Genomic DNA, 22,651 nt, shown 5'->3' on the forward strand with positions numbered 1-22,651 from the left:
TGTGACCAAAATTGTCAACCTGGTAAGTAACCGGACACAAATTAATCCAAGTGGGAACAGCTGTTAACTTCGGGCCGATAAGTTACCAGACCCCAAAGTCCAATGCGAACGCAGCTTAAGACTTGGGCAAGATTTCAGATTTCAACAGTAGAGTGTTGGGTGAACTAGAATGTTTTATAATCGGCAGCTTTATTACCACCCATGTCACTTTGTTTGCAGAAAGAGTAACCTTGTGCATTCCAGGGCATTATCCGGCAGGCAAGAAACTATATGGTTGCTATATAAGAAATTTTACATTTTGTATTGTAATTTCAATATAAATTACATAAGAGTATTGTTTAAAGCATAATAAATGTTGTCTAAAATAATAATTTTCAAAAAGGTTTGAAAATGTGTCGCCTTTTGGAGTTTAAAAAGTGAGTAAACAATATTTTTGTTGGTTGTAAACTCCTTTTTTGTTTTATGAAATTTAAAAGTACAATGTTAAAATGTTTAATACACAACTCTTTATTTTTGTTGGAAGAATTAAGTCATTCTTTTGTTACTTAAATCCACCTTTATAGGACGGTTTGTTAATCTACTTGTACTGACCAAATCACACTCTTGTTGAATAGGGAAAGGTATGTTTGTACGATTATAACAAACAAAAATAGAAAGTAGAGAGAAATAATATACAAATAATAAATGTTTTTAATTCATGCAATAGTGCAAATATTTTCACGAATAAAAATATTTGCAATATTGTATGAATGAAAAACATTCAGTATTTGTTTTATATAACATCCAAGTAGGTCTTTGCCATTTTGATTGAAGAATACAACTTTCATTACAAATAAAACGTAGGCCTAGGCCTACAATTTCTAATTGTGACATTGCAACCGTTTCTTTTGTGCCTTGCAGTAAAACTGGTGCATTACCAAAGACACGCGCACACAGTGATGTTTTACACACCGTGCAATAGTACTAATCAGATGGAACGAAAATGCAGTGTGAATGGAACAAAAAATGCACGCTGAGTGACATAGCGTGCTATAGTACTTTTATTTGCTATTACGTGACGGACAATTCTCCAACCAAATGAAAAGGATCTGCTTGGACATGTTGGGTGTTATATAAAACTTGTTAATTTGCTCTTTAACAGTAACGTAGCAGGTCTATACATGACTCAGGTTGTATTTATGAGGACGATATGATGTAACTTTGTATTAGAGTGCAACTTTTGCCCCCCCCCCCCCACCACCACCACCACAAAAGGCCTTTTCACACTACAACAAATCTGTGTATTGGACACGAGTCCGACTCTCGTTACATTTTGTGACCTTTTCATTGTACAAATATCCAGCTTTGACAAGTAGAGTGTTCAGTCCGTGTCAAAACTGGTTGGTTGAGGCTTTTCCACTGATGTAGCAAAGAAGCTGATTTGGGGTCGGGCAGAATGAAACCAAAGGAGTAAACCAACGCACAACTCTAATAAAGCCCAATTCATAATGTACCTGCGAATAAGACGCTACATTATAATTTGACGTGAATTTGACACTTTGGGCTTTTTTCATTTCCAGCAATCTCACCAAGCTGCTAAAATATCACCCTTTAACATTCCAAGAATGATTCATTTCTGCTCGCTTTCTATTTCATTTGACTTCTTCAAATTTGCCCTCTGGCAGAATTGAGGGGGGGGGGGCAATATGTTTGTAATTGTTGACCCATGTTCGCTCTGCTCTAGATATATCATATACCATCAAATTCAATTTGTATTCCACCCACGGAGAATTTGCATAAAATTATCAGAAGTAATTGTATTTCATTACAAGCAAAGTGTTATTTAATCACGTGGTATATGCGGGCAGGAGTAGGCGCCGACAGGTTTAACAAAATATCTTTCACCTTTGATGATTTGTATTAATTTAGTTTACTGTCCCCTGATTAGCTTGATAACTACATGTAGCCCATAGGCACAGTGTCCTTCATGTTCATGCATTATCACCCAGGACTGCAATATGTAGAGAACTCCATTGGATGGCACTGTTAATAAATACCATATGGGATAACATGCATGAGAAAAGTTGCTCCCTGTGCGTCCCAATCCGCTGGCTCCAAAAACATAGACTTCCATAAGTCTTTTGGCAAATTAGCTGCATCTTACAGTATGGACAAACCTTTTACAACACAAACAAGAGGAACGTGTTTATCATATCAAAGACAATTTAATACATGATGTAGATGAAAATTTGCATCAGGAAAAGACAATTTAGTTTCACAAGATGCATTAAAAATACAAATTTTCCCATTATCACTAAAACGGTACTTTGCTTCTTCTGGGGACCCCCTTTTGAAAAACAATAATAGAAATAAACCTGAAATTAAATATTGCCGAATACAGTGTATGATTTGAGGAATCCAGTTTGTAAGCGGAACGTACTAAATACTTTCTTAAAGTCTTGCAGGAAATTATCCATAGGCATATTACTACAGCAACCCATGACCGTGGCAATCTGACCGTGGAACTCTGGAAAGTACTTAAAACACACATTGGGTGAAACACAAATAATATTCTTAATCCCGGTGTGAACTTAAGGTCTGCATCTATTTCTTACAGTTAAAATCAGCAGCTTGTATTGTATTCCTTTTGTTTTAAACATGTAATAACAATTAAAAGTTAGTTGAGATTTGCTTGTTCTCTGATCTGCCACTGTCATAAAACTAAGACCAAATTTCTTAAAGGTCTGGGTACTTTTTGTAAGACACAAAACACAGTGTTCACAGATTTACATTAAACTTACCTGGTTTGAAGATAATGATGGTAAGCTTAAAATATTACATACTGAGGTGCTGTAGTTATTGAGAAATGAGAAAAACAAGTCATGAAATGAGTTTTTGTCTCAGGGAGACAAAAATTACTTTAGCATGTAGAACACATTTTCATGACATTGTTTACTCATTTCTCAAAAACTACACCACCCCAGCAAGTATATTTTAAGGGAAGCCTTCTACTATCATTACCTTCAAACTGTGTAAGTTTAATGAAAATCTGTGGATATTGTGTTTTGTTACAAAATTGTTTCATGCTTATTGAGAGATCCTGTTAGAAATGTATACATTCCTAAAAGCAAAGCAGTAGGCACACTACATGTAGCTTGCCTGCCTGTTATTGTATGCACACAGATTCTTACTTCCAGCGATTTGGGAAAGGGAATAATTTTCCCTGCCAAACAATTTTGAATCAGCCCAAACATGATTGACTTGACCGTAAATGGAGACAGCTGCCTTCATGCCCTTTGCACATTATGTATAGTAGCTTTGCAAATTAGTCTTAAATTAGAACTGTTTATAATGTAAGTATAGTATAATATGTAAATATGTAAATGAAATCAATGAGAATTACTAATGAATATTTATAAGAAGGTGTATATTTGGTTTGCGGTAACACCATGTGTGTATCTACTTGCCAGGTAGAGTTGTTCTTAGGGAAACTGTCTTGCTTTATTCTACTGCCGTGGAGTAGATAATTGGAGGTTCGGAAGACTTCTCAGTTCTGAAAAGAACTGTCCTGCTTTTAACTATTACCAGGGCGGATGGTATAGAAATTAGACTGGACTACTACTTTAGCTTATAGGATCATAATTAACTGTACTGCCGCGGAGTCAGTTCTGAAATTGGTCTCAACGTTTGTATACCAATGTCTCTCAGGTGCTATGATGCGAGCCTGATCCCAATCTATGACATGGTCTAAATGGGTGGAGTGTTTGACAATGGCAGATTTGTCATATTCCCCTCTGTGGCCGTGTGCTTTATGTTCTTTTAGCCTGGTAGTTAGGTCTCAGGTAGAGAGTTGTACAAACACACGCTGTGGGATGCCAGTTTTGTCAACTTGGCCGCCTGCGCGCATGCCGGAGCGCGTATATAGACCAGTGCGCCCTCTAGTTCTTATATATAACTCTATGAGTTGTGTTCAGAATCAGCAACTAATTGGTTGTACCTGAATGATTTTTTTCAGCAATTTATGCAAAGCAAAGTAACTTATTCATATTGAATATGTTTATTGTACTCTGAATGCTAATTATATATTGAGTACCAATTGATGATTTTTGAGTAGCAATTGATAGATTTTGTGAAACATACATCCAGTCCTGCATTTTCCTGCATGCAGCTGTGTTATGATCACAAGATAAAATCATTCGCTGATGTCACAGTGTATGGTTTGTGCATCTGAGATGTGACTTTGTGAATCTGATGGAACTTGGCATACTATGTCATTGTGTGAACATGTAATTATTCTATTCATTTGTTACATTTTTTTGTTTCACATTCTCATCCTAGATTTCATAAAGTACACCGTTTAAAGGGTCTGCATGGTACTTTTTGTAAAAACACAATGTCCACAGATGTACTTCAAACTTTTTTCCCACAGTTTGAAAATAATGATGGTAGAAAGATTCCCTTAAAATATTACTTGCTGAGATGCTGTAGTTTTTTTTAGAAATGAGTAAAACAAGTCACCAAAATAATTTTCAAAATGTATATTTGTGACATTGTTTCACTCTTTTCTCAAAAAACTACAGCACCTCAGCTACTGTAGTAATATTTTAAGTTAAAGGAACATGTTGCCTCGGATCGGACGAGTTGGTCGAAAAAAAAGCGTTTGTAACCGTTTGTTATAAAATGCATATGGTTGGAAAAGTGTTTTAAAAGTAGAATACAATGATCCACACAAATTTGCCTTGAATCTGCATGGTGTACCTTTTACTTTGCGAACTAACCCGGTAAGCCATTTATGCTAGTCAAAAATTTTACTCCCATAAATGACCGACCGCGTTAGTCGACGATGTAAAAGGAAAACCGTGCAATTTGTGAGGCATGTTTGTGTGGATCATTGTATTCTACCTTTACATCTTTCTACTCATATGCATTTTATAACAAGCGGTCACAAACGCTTTTCTAAGACCAACTCGACCGATCAAAGGCAACATGTTCCTTTAAGCTTCCTACCATCATTATCTTCAAACGGTGTAAGTTTAATGTAAACCTGTGGACATTGTGATTTGTGTTGCAAAAAGTACCCAATTCCTTTTAAGAAAATTGAAGAATCTTTTTAGTCAACCTTGACATAAAAACATCGAAAATATGGTTTATGTTTTGTTTATTTTGCAACATTAATTTTTTTGTCAGTCTGCAATAAGCACAAATACTGTTCTGTTGACTTTGTATGTCCAGGTTGGGTCTATGAGCATCAAATTCAAGTTCTGGTGGTTTAAGTCATCTGAGTATTGGTTCGTCTCCCACTCACGACACTTGTGTCCAAGGCAAGGTGTTTAGCAAGGTGCTTTACTATAACTGCTTCTCTTCACCCATCCAGGGGTATAAATTGGTACCTGTGAGGGCAGAGATGGTTCTTGTGATTGATTTAGCTTTGTGTAATGTGCTACATATATTTATCAGCGCAGGCTGTATACTCCCCAGGGAGCTGAGATGGTGTCATGGCCCAAAGACCAGAATGTTGAAGTGCAATGAGTGTCACTTTAAAAAAAAAAAAAAAAAAAAAAAATCTTATTAATCTTAGCTGGAGATGGAATGTCTTTAGACAACATTGCAGTACCCGCTGCTAAAATAATAGGATTTGAACTGAGAAAACGCCTAACAATATTGGTGAGCAATTTATACACAAAAAGCAGAAGTTTATTGGTTACAAGTATATTATTTGTGTTTGTGTATTTTGTGTTTTTTTCTTGCAAAATATTACAATATTACTCACTTATTAAAAACCTGATAACTTAGTTTTAATGCATAAATTGATTCGACTTTCATTGTGTATTTGTACAAATTGAAATTAACGTTATGGATAAAAGTCAATGAATATTGAAGCACTTGAGAGAGTTGTTTTTATACGTTTCACTTTTAGGACAAGAATGCGATTTTGCAAACTTAGGGTCATGTCGCATAAGGGAATTTACAGGCAACCAGTTCCCTGCAATCTCCAAGAAACCTCAAGGGAAATTGAAATGATTGTTAAAACAACTCTTCTCTGAGAACTACTGACCAAGGGCGTCTTGACCATCTAATATCATTCACTGAATTCAAAGTGTCTGTTAACAAAGTTGATTGAACATGTTGAATATTCAAATCCGGCCAAAAGGCTGACCTACATGTACAGCATCTTTAATTTTGACAAATCAATTCAACAGAAAACAAAAAACAAGTATTATAAGATATGGAAAGGTTTGTGGTATTACCATGTAATGACTATCTTTCATGAGTTGGGGTGGTTTTGAAAAGAACCGTTGGTTTCAACTCGACGTTTCGATCAGTATGCTCTGATCTTCTTCTGGAGAAATAGAGCATACTGATCGAAACGTAGAGTTGAAACCAGAACCGCCCCAACTCATTAGAGATAGTCATTACGTGGTGTTATCGCAAACCTTTCTATATCGTATTATTTCCACCATGCAAAGTTTCAAATCCTACTTTAGTATAATAACAGGAATAACTTAATAGACACATGAAAGGTTTTAGAGCTTCTGGTGACTTGCACTTCCTTTCTTTATTTTTGCACCCTATAAACAACAAATTTCCATTTCTTAAGACCAGTACAGGCATATGATGTTGAGAAATTCAGAGAAAAGAGTTATTTTGACAAGATGAATTTGAACCTTTGAAAAAAAAAAAGTTTTGTGACCAATGGAAAAGATGTAGCATCCTAAACGATGGCCAAAAGATACCGTGCATACAACTTTTCTCAGCCACTTTCCGCGTTCCTTGAAATTGACAATTTCAAGAATAAAACTCAAAAGGGTGCTCGGGAAAGTTCTAAATAAATGATGGAAAACCTAAATAAGGAAAAAACTGCCGATTAAAATAATTTCAATTTTCCCTAAGGTTTCGGGAAGATGTTTATAAACTTCCAATTGTGTATCGGCCTACACGTGGTATTCAAAAAGCATCCGCGCATAGCGCATGAGGTTGTAGTACTATTTTCTACATAATTGCAAGCGAGGGACTTTGATGGCCAGTTTATGTTTCGTCTCTGAGCTATTTTGGTCCCTGCATAAAACTTCCTGAAACCCGTCACGCCGCCATTTTCTGACTAGACTACTGAAAATCCCGATCCGATTCCACTTCCTGATGTTTGAGATGAACTTGACGAAAGAGTTCGTTAAGGCTCTGACCTAAGCATACGAACGATTCAACCAATTGACACCACTTTCGAGCTCGTTAATTGACGTAGGAAGTCTTCTTCTCTAAAGTGGAAGGATCGTCAGGTATTTTCTCGGAAGGAGAAGTTGTTTTTGAGGACATTTTGTGAGCTGGGTCGAGCTGGAATGATGGCAGACCAACTTGATCCTAAGTGAGTATTCAACGTTAGTGCGTGAAATCAGATACGCAAGCAAAATATTGCGAGTAGACGAGATTTAAAGAATCTGTTCAGTTTTGCTCTACTGATTTTACTGTACAGTACAGGCTCCATTTTAAACACAAGTTCAAATTAGTGTCGATTGGCATTGCAAATTAGTGTTGATTGGCATTACAATACATGTATATTTCTTGATTGAGTACTGTCACACTCGCCACAGTGCGTGTGTGTGTGTGTGTTTTTTGTCGGGTTCCGCAGGGTGATGATGTTACTATTTTTTATTTTTTTATAATACATAGTTTGTGTTGCTTGTGTGTCAGAAGGGAATATTATTATCAAGACAGACCAGAGTTGTTAAATAATAATAATAAATAAGACTTAGGGGCCTAATAATATAAAAAAACAATAAAGCGCGTACAAATACAAAATAATACATGCAAAAAAGGTCTATTGGCGATCGTTTGATTTCAACAGGCATGACAGGTGGCGCCCTGCGCTAGGGCATGCTGGGTACTGTCTGCTGATACTACAGCAGACAGTAACCCTTTCTTATCCCAGCATGCCTTTTACCGCAGGGCGCCACCTGTTGAAATCAAACGATCGACAATACACCTTATCATGCTTTAACGCTCTGGTATAAACAAAATGGATAACTTCAATTTCATTTTCAGCAGGCCTGGATAACTTTCCGTATCGCGCCACCACTTTTTCACTCATTTTTACATATAGGCCTACTATTTTATTTCATATCGAATGAAAAAGTGGTGGCACCATGCGGAAACTTTTCCGTATACAGAATGCTACGAACAAGTTGGTGTATGGGCAAGAAGAGAACAGACATTTTTTATTTTCACTTTGTTGATGTTGATGAGTTGATGTTGCGTACATTTCCTAGTTCAGTTGCGATGTCAACATCCTCCAGCTGCGATCATGGAGGAAGGAAGAGAAGGAGCTCGAACGAAGGGACTTCAAAAGTCGAACCCGTGGTACCACGTCGTTTAACGACACCTCGTAATAACCCACATACCTTATACAGACAATGGGCGACCTGGCGTATGTGAGTTTACGCGTGCGCACTTGGTTCTTCACTCAACTATGATGTCGTTTGGATATAATACAGAAAAAACAACTTTTTGAAGACACTGATAAAAATTGTGCACACTTTCGCCCCCCAAATCGAGAAACACAATTGAATACCAACCACCCTCGTGTGCTAATACCCAAATTTTGAAGGCAACGGTGCAGTCTGGCGGTACCACACCTTCTGTACAAAGAGATCTTATCCTGCTCGTTAATCGGCCGTCCAGCTGGAGGTCTCCTATCTTTTTCTACTGGTCAGACAGGGCATTGTCAGGGTTTTCTTTTGTTACTCTGCGGTTTTGCGGGTCGTTCGAGCTCCTTCTCTTCCTTCCTCCATGCTGCAATCATCACAACTAGGATCAGTCCTTTCTTGCTCTATGACAGGCATACGTTAGACAGTGCTTCGGTTAATTTCAGGTTCCAACTTTTTTCTCGCAAATTGTTGGTCATAATGGTTTTCATTAGTGCTGGGCGAATAGTGAAATTTTGTTATTCGGATACTGCTGGCCAACTATCCGAAATTAACCGGATATTCGAATATTTTTTTTCGCCGTTAGCGGGCGCTATTAAAAAAATATATTAAAAATATTTTGTTTTGCCGCTAGAGGGCGCTGTTCGTTTGTGAATGAGATCTTATGGTCGGATTGATATTAGTTTTAGACTGTCACTCGGTTCATTCATAAAAATAACCGGATCTAATTTAAAGATGGCGATTTGCTTTTCTTTTGATCGGGATTGACTCTACGTGAAAGAAAACTTTCATAATCTTTGAACAAATTACGTCAGAAATGTGATTGTTTTAACTCTTCACGGAGGTGAGCATAGTTAAATACTTAATTTATGCTGTTTTATGCTGTCTAAATAGAAGTTTCATAAGGATTCAGACTAAACATTCCTATCAGTTGTCGCCCGACGTCCGCGGATATTCGGATATTAAAGAATATTCGGTTAGTTGGTTGTAATTACAGAACTATCCGGTTTATAAATAAGTATTCGCGCCCATTGCGGATATCCGGTTAAGAAAAAAAAGGCATTCGCGGTTACGGATAGGAAAACCTATTCGCCATTAACCGGATATTAAAATAATTCGCCCAGGCCTAGTTTTCATGTTCATGTATGATCTTGATGGCAGGTAAATTTACAGGATTTGCAGCATTTTGAACATGATGCGCGATAAAATTCATCAGCTGCTGTTTTTTTACTGCAATAAACGGCGATTAGCCTACTTAACTTAGGCATCAGTGTTGCGGGAAAAAAAACAGAAATTCTTAAAAACACTGGAAAAACTTGCCAAACCACACACAAACACCTTCTTGGGCCTTGGCAAGTTTTCACTGTTTGCGCCGTATTTAACTTTGGGAAAGTTCCTTATAACGCCACCACTTGGCACTATTTTATTTTATATGCAATGAAACAATAAAGTATATAATTTACCTCAATGAGATATCCCTTTTTGTAAAAGTTTATGAAAAAGTGGTGGCGTGATACAGAAAGTTATCCTCAACTTTTCCAAGTCCTTCCTTCACTAGGCAGATTAGATCGGTCCTACTACATCTAATTGCAGTCAACTCCCGCCAAATCACTTGTGCCGTCAACTCACTGCCAACTCAGCCTCTACGCATATGGCTGGTATGGATTGACCCAAGACGTCAGCAATCAATTAACATGAAGCGCAGTACATAATACACTATGCGGTTCAGGTAATTGGTGTCTTGGGCCAAGACTATTCCATATTCAGGAAAGTTGACTGCGAGTTGAGTTCTCCTCAGCTTTTACGTGTAAATGTACATTATCCAGAAGTGGACTTTGCTGAGTACCAGGGTAGGAAGTAGTAGGAATCAATTGGATGATTTAACCTACACTTTTTACATGTTCTTGTGCGCAAGTTCAACGTCGCCCGCATTATGTCAACCTGAAAACCGTATTGTTTATTGTACATACATGTATGTGTATCACGCGCATAATGTACACTGTAATGGAGACCTTTAGCTTGCTTCGCGAAAACTGAATCTAGGGCCAAACCTTAGTAAGCGTAAAAGTTTTTAGCCCTATTTGTATACCGTTATCAAACAATGGGCTCTTTAAGCTTGAAAAAAAGCACAACGACACAATTTGGACGATGCGCAGGGGCAGAGCTCCAAAAAGGGGAGGCTGTTAGCAAATATTACTTAGTCTGTATGTCAGAAACAACATGGAGAATGAAATTAATTGGTTGTGTGTGTTCATTTTAGCCATTCAGATAGTAGAGAAGTTTGACGTAAAGTTTCATGTAAATCTTAGAGGGTTACCTGGGGACCTGTGGCACATTTGGTTGTTTTGACATACAATGTACAATGACCACTATGGTTTTTGTCATGAGTCGTATGATATTGTTATTATTTTTAGGGGTCTACTTTAATCAGTGGGTAGGCCTATTCCTCACCATGGTGGTTGTATGCAAATTACATGTACAGTGACTCTCCCAAAAGGAACTTGTGACTTTTGGGTTACCATTTTAAAACCATTGATCCAGTGATTCTGACTTGTAAAAGAAGCAAATGTTATCCAAGATTAATAGCCAGTCTTTACAGTCACAGAATCACATTTAAGTAGGGTATTTAAAATATGGGGCATTTAAGACATGAACGTTGCAACCTTTTTCAGTAAGATAATATTTGATTGATGCACATCCGGTTGCTGTCCTTTTTTACTCTACATGTATAGTATTACCAAATATGTGAACAGATCAATGGTCTGTAGATGTAATGTTGCATGCAAAACAATTTTTAGTTACAAGGAAATGCAGAGTGTTTTCAAGAAGTATTACCACAGAATGTATTTCTGTAATGGGAAGTTTCCAGCAACTGGGAAAACTCCTGTACTTATTATCATACAAAAAAATATGTATTCTTTAGAGGTTTATAATAACAACACAGTACTAGTTGGTTTTGTGCCAAGCAAGCAGGAAAACATCATTGGTCACTTGTTATTCTGGGTGTACACTGTATTGATGCACCAACTGACAGAACTAATGAATTACTTACTTTGTCGCAGTGTAGTATTTTGTGTACAACTATCTTGAATCAATTGAGCTTAGCGTTCCTGTTACATGCTGCTCTCACACTGTGGCGAATTTGCAGGCGAATGTGCTTACGAATGGAAATAATTGAAAATCGCTCAATTTTTGCAATATTTACCATGTCTTAGTAAGCAATGGTAACAAATTCGGAAAGTTCACAAGTCATTCTCCAACTCCTTACAAAGATCGGTCAATTTAGGAAGCGTTTCTAAATTTCAGCGAATGTTGTGAAGCGTTGATAAGAAAAGCCATTGCTATTGTTGGTAAAGCGTGTGTGTGAGCGATGGCAACATTCGTAAAGGCAAGCGTTGGTAAGCATTCGTAATATATTCGAAAGATATTGGTAAGGAGAAGGCCGACCAAGGACAACCGAGGGGTGAGACTGAGATGAAAATATTAACTATCCAATTGTAATTTTTGGGCGAATTCACCATGAAGTTGAAATATTCATTTTGCAAGAATATTTGCCACAGTGTGAGAGGGCATTTATAAGACCTTGACTTAGAGCATGTGCAGTCAGTAATTGCAAAGGCCAGTACACTTTCTGTGACATAACAAACAACAAACCCACAAAATGTCATGCAAAATCGATCATCCAAATCAAAACTAATTTTTTTATTCATTTCTCAAAAACGACAGCACAGCATTTCAAGCAAAAATTGTCAAGGGAAGTTCTCCCACCATGACCAATTTCGCTACAGCCCTTAACGTGATGTACGTGTAAGGACATCATGTGAACATTACATGAACATAATTTTTTTTCAATCTTGACCTTTTTTGTGCACACACCTTAGACTGCATTTAACATTCCTTGAGAAATGTTAAAAAGGGTTGTATGTGTACATGTACACTACAAGTTAATGTGAATTCTTCTTGCTTCGACTTGAATGATACTTTGAAAAGTAGTATGTGGACCTACCAGCGGGAAGTTCCATTATAAACATTGGGGTTTTTTTTATGAAAGTGTCTGCATTGGACCTTTCCTTCCATGTTATAGGAACACGTTGCCTTGGACCGGTCGAGTTGGTCTTTGAAAAGTGTTTGTAAACGTTTGTTGTACAATGCAATGATTGGAAAGATTTTGTAAAGTAGAATACATTGATCCACACAAACATGCCTCGAAATTGCGTGGTTTTCCTTTTACCTCGTCGACTAACATGGTTGGCCATTTATGGAAGTCAAATTTTTGACTCTCATATATTGGCCGACCGTGTTAATTCCCAAAGCAAAAGGAAAACCACGCAATTTCGAGGCAAATTTGTGTGGATCATTGTATTCTACTTTTAAAACATCTTTCCAACGATGCATATTATAACAAACGGTTATAAACGCTTTTTATAGACCAACTCGTCCGATCCAAGGCAACGTGTTCCTTTAAAGTACCAGTGTAAGTTATGAATATAAATCAAAACCCCAATGGTGAATTTAACAATTCCTTCCCTGTATGCTTGTGCAATGTCTTTGAAAAAAATTGATTTGCACATAAGTCCATGCTTGTTACGTATTACTTGAATGAGGCAACTGAGGTGATTGCCTCCAAGCCCCCTGATCATTGCATTGGTGCCCTTGAAGTACTCCAGTAGAAATTAACAATTTCCTTATAGGGTGCCCTTTACTAACACTAAGGAGAAAATGCCTTGGTGACCTTCACCTTTTTAAAACGGAAGCTTACAAACCCTGAAAAGGTCACTGGAGGGAGGTATGATTCTCCCCAGGCAGGGGCTACATGTACGTGTAGAAAATAAGGCCAACACACGCAAATTGCGGCAGATACGCAAATATTATTGTGTACAAAAAGAAAACAATTTGTAATGTTTCTCTGTTCAACGCTTGAGTACCTTATTTATAGATTTTTTTTATGCAAAATATAATGTTCGCTAAATTGTTATTATTGGTTTTCTTTTTTTCTCTTGTTTTCTTAAGGTGGTACTTTGGTCCCTTGACTCGACATGAAACAGACAACATTCTTCAGAACACTAAGGCTGGGACGTACCTTGTCAGAGACAGCAGTACTTGTCCAGGAGACTATGTACTCTGTGTCAGGTAATTCACTATACAATTTATTAATGGTTGTGTGGTAAGAATATTTTCTTGAGTTGAAAGATGGAATGTTCTTTTCAACAAGGTAGGCCCTAATGCTGAGTTGAATGGAACATTCCATCTTTTAACTATTTTATCTCCTTTGTACAAATGTATGAATGCAAAATTGTCATTATGAAAATGGGAGAGTTTTTGAATGTAGTGAGGCACACTGACAATAGACCCTTCCCATGAAATATGTAAATTGCACGTAGCGCGTGCGCACTAACCTTTTGGTTGGCAAAATGAGGGATCATCGTGCTGTTTTGTACACGGCTAATGGCTGCGTGACGCAGACGCGACTGCGCGTCTGCTTAGTGCACAACTCTATGGCGTTTGCCAACCAACAGGGTCTGTACGTATGCGTGAATGTGATTAGCATATTTAATGGGAAGGGTCCATTGCCGCCTTGCCCCCTGGTCATTACCTTGATGGCCCTTGAAATTTTCTGGCAGTAGAAATTTAACTTCCAATTATAGGGGTGCTCATTTCTTAGGAGAAACTGCCCTGCCCCTTCAAGAACAGGCTCAGTCATGATGTGAATGGACCCTTCCCATGAAATATGCTAATTACCTTCACGCATGCGTACAGACCCTGTTGGTTGGCAAACGCCATAGAGTTGTGCACTAAGCAGACGCGCAATCGCGTTAACCATGTACAAAACGGCGCGATATTCACTCAGTTTTGCCAACCAAAATGTTAGTGTGCACGCGCTAAGTGCAATTTAAATATTTCATGGGAAGGGTCGTTTGGGTGTGAGCAGTCACACCACTGGTGAGTCCACAACTCCCTCCCCCCCCCCCCCCCACAAGTTACATAGAGCTGTTTTCAATACTGCGCGTTTGTGGAGTGGTCTCTGTATTCACATATTTTTGGGCGCAAATCATTCTCTTTGTCATGGCTTGGCTACTTGATTAACAAAACAAGATACTATATAACAATATTCCAATTGGACAGCCCTTAGCAACACAGAAGAGTCTGCTGACAGAATAGGATATTACATGTTTATTTGAATTGTTTGTGTTTCAGTGAGAACAGCAAAGTGTCCCACTACATTATCCACTTGCCAAAAGACAAGGACATCTATATGATTGGTGACCAGACGTTTACAAGTCTTCCCAGCCTATTGGACTTCTATAAGATGCACTTCTTGGATACCACGACGCTCATCGAACCGGTAAGACATTTATGATGAAAATACAGATCAGCAGCCGATTTGACGAAACTTTACGCAACTGCGTAAGTCCACTTGCGCAACGTTTATTTTGCAAGTTGCTCCATAAACGTTGCGCAAGTCGACTTACGCAATTGCGTAAAGGTTTGTGAAATCGACTGCAGGAATAGAATGATCCATTGACCAGGGCTTGTAGCTCAAAATGTTTACTGCACCAGGGGTCGATTTCACAAAGAGTTAGGACTCGTCTTATCTCGAGTTAGGTTGAGTAACTCGTCCTAACTTAGGGTTAATCTTAAGGTCTGCATGCTACAGTGCAGGGTTGGGACTCGTCGTAAGTCTTAAGATAAGTCTTAAGTTAGGAAGATTTTTGTGAAATCGACGGCAGATATTTCTGTAAAAGACCAGAACCAAAATGAGAAAAAACTGCCAAGTCCAAACATGTTGTTAGGATATGGCATAGGAGTGGAAGATCGTGGAGGATAGAGGTCACTTCAGGCTAGTGGACCAAGGGAAGATCGTGGAGGATAGAGGTCACTTCAGGCTAGTGGACGGCATAGGAGTGGAAGATCGTGGAGGATAGAGGTCACTTCAGGCTAGTGGACCAAGGGAAGATCGTGGAGGATAGAGGTCACTTCAGGCTAGTGGACCAAGGGAAGATCGTGGAGGATAGAGGTCACTTCAGGCTAGTGGACCAAGGGAAGATCGTGGAGGATAGAGGTCACTTCAGGCTAGTGGACCAAGGAAAGATCGTGGAGGATAGAGGTCACTTCAGGCTAGTGGACCAAGGGAAGATCGTGGAGGATAGAGGTCACTTCAGGATAGTGGACCAAGGGATATTGCCTCCGTTACCTCCATGAAACATCCCAAATCATACGTGGTTTTTAAATCATAAGTATCAGCCAGATTGAAATCATCCATGTTTTAATTAAACCAAGGCTTTATTACTTGTTAAAATTGGTTCCTTGGATCACGAAGCACTCTCCTCAATAATACAGGAAGCTTCATATTTATTTTGTTAAATGGAAAGTGGAAATTGCAAGACACACTATTCCAATTACTACTTAATCCTAATTACCTGATGTTCTGAATGTTTTAGATACAGGAAAAGAGGCTCAATGTGCATTCAGTAACTAATACCTTTTATTTCCTGTGCAGTGCCCCAAACACCAAGAGCAGAGAGAAATAGGCGGCTTTGAGCCAGTAGCTCCCATTCACCCTGTACAGAACCCTCCTCCGCTACCCCCCATGGATCATCCCAGGGGACAGGGGCTCGGCTTGGTCTGCAAAGCTCTCTACAATTTCAAGAAAACAGTAAGTTATTGTTCTGCGATGTTGGTTAATCTTTCTGGTAATGAACTCTGCAGTCCCCAGTCTACTCCAGTAGTCGATTTCACAAAACTTTAAGCAACTGGGTAAGTCCACTGCGCAATGTTTATGGCGCAACTTGCACCATAAACGTTTTGCAAGTGGACTTACGCAGCTGCGTGAAGTTTTGTGAAATAGGCTGCAGGCCTGGAATTACAAGCAGGCCACAGAGGTCATGGCTTCCATTGCCCCTGTCCTTGGTGCACCTTCAAAAGTTTCCCATTGACTTAATGATTTTCCAATGGACATTATGATTTTGCACCCTTTGCAAAATGAAAATGGCCTTGCCCTTTCAATGGTTAAATTTCAGGCCTGCTACTCTGTGCAGAAAATTACAAGCTCTTATTTGAATCGATAGTTTAGTTTCCTGATGCCCAATCTACTCTGTCGTAGGAGATGAACAGCAGGACTGGTTTTGATTTGAGCTTGGTGTTCTCCTGATTCCCAATCTACTCTGGCAGTAAACTAAGGCATTTCATGGCCTAGCCGTTTAGAGCATCAGACTCTAGCTCTGATGTTTTTGATCAGCAGAGTGTGGGTTTGAATCCCAGTCGTGACACATGACACTTTACCATGATTTACCATAATGCATCTGCTTTAGATGGGACGTAAAGCTGTCGGTCCTTTGTGTTGTGTAACGCAGGTAGAAGAACCCAGTGCACTTATCAAAAAGAGAAGGGGTTCCCGCTGGTGTTCGTGGTTTAATCGAAAGTATATTGCACCATGGAACCTTGTAAACTATTGCATGGTGCTATGTAAAAGGAGTAGCTACTAATCCAGATGTAGCCCAAATACTGGATGTGCGCTTAGAAATGGCCGTATAATAAATGTTGCGTACTGTAAATAAGTAACAGCTCTTGTAATCTACAGATTATACCTTCCCATGCATTGTTTCAAAGTATATTGTTGTATTCTTACCTACACAGGACGAAGAAGACCTTGCCTTCTCAAAGGGCGAAACTTTGACTATTATCAGAAAGGATGAGGACCAATGGTGGCTAGCCAGGAATGCAGCGGGTGAGGAAGGTCTGGTACCTGCCCCCTACATCAAACCTGTGAGTCCTATTTACTGAAATTTTTTATTAGGATTCTGGACAGTCTGGTAAACAATAGATCTTTGTCATGAAGGTATTGCAAACTATTGGTTGCAACCCAAAAGTGGGTCGCTAAAAACTGGGTCACCAAGTTTTGTCAAAAGTGCTCAACTTTATACTTTTGATTTCAGTCAGCAACAAAGTGCCTCACAATAAATTTGTTGTCAAAATTATAGGGTATTTCTTAAATTCTTATTATCAATACAATACGTCAATAAATAATTGACATCTGTAAAGATTAGCTTGTTTTCATGACAATATGCACACCTCAGCAATACACACCTCAGCAATGCACACCTCAGCAATGCACACCTCAGCAATGCACACCTCAGCAATGCACACCTCAGCAATGCACACCTCAGCAATGCACACCTCAGCAATGCACACCTCAGCAGTCAGAAGCATCAGTCAGCCCGATGGGTTACGGCCGAGTGCCTTAACCTTTTATTGGCTTGCTGGCTTTGAAACAAGTCAAAGTTTGCAGACTTTAGCGCAAGATGGTGTCATGAATTAGATGATATTCATACTGACATAGTTCAGGTTCTCACTACGTGGATGTCTGGAATCCCTCAGGACTCTGATTTCTTTCCTGGTTCTCAAACATTTCTTTGGTGTCACTTTGCTTGACAGCATTTCTTAACCCTTTGTTGCACAGATTAATTAACAAAATTAAAATGTCAACCGTGTTTTTCATAAATTTCCAATAAATTTCAACCCTGTTAAACATCACATCAAACGAAAGCTCAACAATAGCTCTAAAATAAAACGAAAAAGAGCGGATGGTGTTGTAGTTTATCAAAGTTCAATTTGACGTTGTTTTGGTGGTCGCTATCGACCCCAATGTGCTCTAAGGTCAAATGACTTGAACTGACTGTCACAGGGGAAAAAAGTGTGTTTTGGAATTAGAATCTGTAAATTCTATTGAATGAGCACCTTGGAGAATGCCTTCCATCTTTCAGGATTTGTCATGGATGATCACACCCCTGGCCCCAGTGTTTTAATGTTTTTCTTTTCTTTTGTCCGGAATAGGTATCAGATCAGAGGTCCAGCATGGAGGGTAAAGGGGGCGGAGACGGCAGGCTCTCAATGGGGGAGGATGGCAAGACATCCAGCCAAGACCAATATAAGGTTATAACCACAGTCAAAACCAACACCGTACAACATGCACTGGTCACGCAAGAGAGAGTGCCCTGTGCATACGACTCCACACAACTCAAACTAGAGGTATGTTTAACTACAAAAAACAAATGGTAGTTATTTGGGTACCTGTGTGGTAATGATTCCAAGTGCTCAAACCCACACACTGCTGATCTTAACCTCTGTTCCACGACATGTAAGTTACATGTTGGTACTATAAGTTAAGTCAAAGGGACAGTATGCAGTTGGTAACGACTCTTAAATTGATTGGCAATAAAATCTTACTTGATATGACAGTACAGCAGCTTTTGAAAGCATTTTAAGAATCATGACACTTTGAAGAAGTGTGGCTATGAACAAATATATCACTTTTTGAATCTGAATTTGAGAAGCGTTACTGACAGCGCTGTCTCTCAGATTATGTATGCCAGTTATGGATTATTCTTCCTGTGTGGACATAATCACTCCATATTTTTGACGATGTCAAACATGCAACTTCCTTTTGAAACAAAATTTTCAATGGTTAGTCTTATTGTAATATCTAAATTTATATAGGATTACAACAATCAAAGGTATACTTTCCATTTAGGTCATCAAGGCAAAATCATTTAAAACTCTCATTACCAAATTCAGGCCTGATACTTCACGGAGGTGATTGCCTCGCTCCATGCCCCCTGGTCATTGCGTTGGTGCTCTTAAATTATACCAGTAGAAATTTATAATTTCCTGAAAAGGTGCCTTGACAAAATGCCTTGGTGCCCTTGCCCTTTCAAAAATGAAAGCGTAGAGGCCTGCAAATTGTGTTGACATGTTAACCACTGGTTACTACATGGTTTTACCACTCGAGCATCAAGAGGGTTGCTAAGTATAATTATAAGCAAGGGTGGCAGCCTATTGATTTCAATCAAGATCAAAGGTCTGGAAAAAGAGATTTCCAGCAAAAGTTCCAGCACTCATTAAACCTAAAAAGACTTCATTGCAAATGTTGGATGACAAGTGGTTGATGACTCGGCCACAGTTTGAGATTTTGTTTATCAGCAATGACCATCAGCAGTGATTTGAGCTGAAGCACATGGGTCACTTTCCTAGGAGGTATTGTAACTTCCTGAGTCCACCTTTTCAAAGATTGGCCTAACATTTTAATATTACATGTACTAGCGGGCATCAGCATGGCAGTGATTAAGTTCTTTGATCGATACGTTCGTTCAGGGTTCGCCAAAGCTTGTTTAAAACTACACAACATGCAAAAAAGATAACAAGTAGAATTACCCTGGACAAAATAAAGGTATTATTTTCCAGTATAATCGTAAGACTTCACGAGGTGATCATCATAAGAATTCAATCGTTAGTCGGATGAGACATGTCTTATCCGCGGAAAATTACGACACACATGATTTTAAATTCTTTTAATTTTCTTTGTTTCATTAGGTTGGAAGTATAATTAAAGTGCTGGACCAGAACGTGTCTGGCAACTGGCAAGGAGAGGTGAACGGCAAAAAGGGCTACTTCCCGTTCAATAGGGTCCGGTTACTAGACCAAAAGACCTACGAGGGACTAATAGAAGAAAAAAGAAAAGCCAACGGTGCCAATGCATAATGTCAGGGGTGTGTTACCCTTCGTTAGCCAAGACAAAGAAAAAGAGAACAAAGAGAGACAAGACTTTATGTACATCTATCACTCCACTGTATATAACCATCTAGACCATTGTGAATACGATCCCGTATAAACTCTGCATGCGGGTGCCCAGAGTTTTTTTATTATTGGAAGCTGGACAGAAGGATTTATTACTTAGGAAGTTACAATAAAATACACATGACTGCAAGGAATCTATAAAGTGGAAAGCATTGGTTGGAACTGTAGAGGTGGAACAGGAGTGAAACGACATTTCGATGGTGAAACACTAGGAAAAGTGCTTCGTGGAGCTCCATGGCGCAATGGTGAGAGTAACACATCCAAGGAAGATCCAAGGTGATACACCAGGGGCAGCACACCCCAAGAAACTCCAAGGTGATACACCAGGGGCAACACACCCCAGGAAACTCCAAGGTGATACACCAGGGGCAACACACCCCAGGAAACTCCAAGGTGATACACCAGGGGCAACACACCCCAGGAAACTCCAAGGTGATATTACCAGGGACAGCACACCCCAGGAATCTCCAAGGAGATACACCAAGGGCAGCACACCCAAGGAAACTCCAAGGTGATACACCAGGGGCAGCACACCCAAGGAAACTCCAAGGTGATACACCAGGGGCAGCACGCCCCATAATGCATACTAGAATGTTTGGTAGACTCCACAGTGAAACACAAGGAGCGTCGTTTGGTCATGGTTCACTGTTTGCAATTGGGTTTACCTCTGAAGAAGGCTTTGGAGTGAGGGCCCTTGAAGCCCACACCCCCAAAACAAAGATCTGGCAATCTTCATGGCAAATTATTTTTCTACAAATGTACATAAATCCTAACGCCCTAGCCACCCGCGTTTAATCTGTCGGTTAAAGATGAAAATGTAAAAGATAAGTGGCATTGGTGTACTTGACCTCATAATGGGGAGATTGCACTGAAGCACTGGGTAAGCTGGGCCGACTAGTGCAACTGTTGTGTAAGTCGCAACTATTGAATGCATCTTGTCCAGTCGCCACATCACATAACATTGCCTTGGATTGGGCGAGTTGTTCCATGAAAAGTGTTTGAAACCGTTTGTTATGAAATGCATTGTTAGAAAGATGTTTTAAAAGTAGAATATTATGATCCACACAAATATGCCTCAAATTTGTGTGGTTTTCCCTCTTTATTTTTACACAATCTGTCATTTTGTGGAGTCAAAATGGCATGCCGGGTTGGTTCACGACGTAAACGGAAAACCATGCAATTTTGAGGCATAATACATGTATCAATCATTTTATTCTACTTTTAAAACATCTTTTCGACAGTGGGTTTCATAACAAACGGATTCAAAACGCTTTTCATGGACCAACTCGCCTAATCCAGGGCAACCTGTCCCTCTGATCGGGCCGCCAAAAATACTCAAAATTAGTCGAGATGACCTGCTCGGTGAACCAATTGTCTCACTCACGACTATTCATGACAACATAATTTACATACGAAACACAATCAGTCATCAGTGACACAATCTTTCAATCCTTCAGCGTGAATTTTACTTTATTGTGCCTGTGGCAAACAATATGCCGCAATGCATCTTGAAAATTAAAAATTAGTCGCGACTAGTCGAGGAGTCACAACTGTAAGAGGTGCGACTAGTCGAGTAGTAAATATCAACCGTCGCCCAGGCATTGTCCCGAGTCCCTGTGAAACCTGACTCCATGATTTGAATTGAGTTATGGAGCATCAGGCAGTTCACAGATGTGAAAATATCATTCCCTCAAGCAGACCCTGACTTGACAAAAGAAAGACAGCAAAGGCTTGTTGTGTAATAAGCAGTGGGATTTGTTATTCTCTTGTTCAAGTAACACAGTGGACTGAGTAAAGTAGTACATTCATGCAGCGAAATGAAACAATTCAAAGGCTTCTACATGCTCTGCTATTAACTACACTGTAGGATAATTTTTGAGAATTAAGAGGCATGAAGCTCACTTTAGCCCACACGTTTTTACTACAGTCTCTCAGGTCAAGAGTAAAGCCCGGTTCATACTTCCTGCGAATGCTTCGTGCGATGCGAATTTCATTATGTCACAAAGGTAAATGGAGCGCGTACCGATTGTTGAGTCACCAAAATTCGCTTTGCATTCCCATTCGCAGGAAGTATGAACCGGGCTTAAGACTATAGAGCACTGAATCAGTCACCGAAATTGTGACGTACACTATGAGCGGCTTTTATCAGCTTTATTCCCCTAGCCAACATTTATAAGCAAAGAGCCAATCACTGAGACAATGCACACTGATTCTTGCTAGTTTTGCAGCTTTTAAGTTTCTTTCATTTAATGATAAGGTGTTGATATTCAAAGTACATTTACTGTGGTTAACAAATAATTGAGCCCAAGCCTAAAGTTTTAGGTTGGGTAAAGGTATGGTAAAATGTGTGCTTAATGTTATAAAGTAACAACTTTTGGGGACAGTATGATCGGTATGCATATCGGGATAGAACAAATCAAAATGTCGAGTTGTTTCACTGACAAGTGACTGGTTCTTTTCAGAATCGCCACTAAATATTGATAACGAAGACGATCACATGCAGACCCTAGTTTTTACATACATGTTGTATTGTTTCATTGTTATTATGATTACAAGTATAACACTATATTGCTGGTAATGAAACCAAGGTTTTTGTTTGTGAACTAACACGACACGCCATTTTG

General features: G+C 39.1%; 1 protein-coding gene across 2 annotated transcripts; it reads left to right on the forward strand.

The window, feature by feature from the left end:
* Positions 1 to 7,087: 7,087 nt before the first annotated feature.
* LOC117299432 (crk-like protein) lies at positions 7,088 to 20,578 on the forward strand. 2 transcript variants are annotated; one of them, XR_004520075.1, is made up of 8 exons: positions 7,088 to 7,339; positions 13,407 to 13,526; positions 14,592 to 14,739; positions 15,895 to 16,050; positions 17,031 to 17,159; positions 18,228 to 18,422; positions 19,764 to 20,342; positions 20,382 to 20,578. XR_004520075.1 is itself a non-coding variant. In XM_033782968.1 (7 exons), exons 1-7 carry the CDS (start codon positions 7,314 to 7,316, stop codon positions 19,929 to 19,931), a joined length of 942 nt encoding a protein of 313 aa, XP_033638859.1. In that variant the 5' UTR covers positions 7,088 to 7,313; the 3' UTR covers positions 19,932 to 20,578. The 2 variants fall into 2 exon arrangements, 1 of the variants encoding a protein (XP_033638859.1); XM_033782968.1 differs by having other exon boundaries at positions 19,764 to 20,578.
* The last annotated feature ends 2,073 nt before the right edge of the window (positions 20,579 to 22,651 follow it).

Source organism: Asterias rubens, chromosome 14 (assembly GCF_902459465.1).
Source record: "Asterias rubens chromosome 14, eAstRub1.3, whole genome shotgun sequence".
In the NCBI taxonomy this organism is placed as follows: domain Eukaryota; kingdom Metazoa; phylum Echinodermata; class Asteroidea; order Forcipulatida; family Asteriidae; genus Asterias; species Asterias rubens.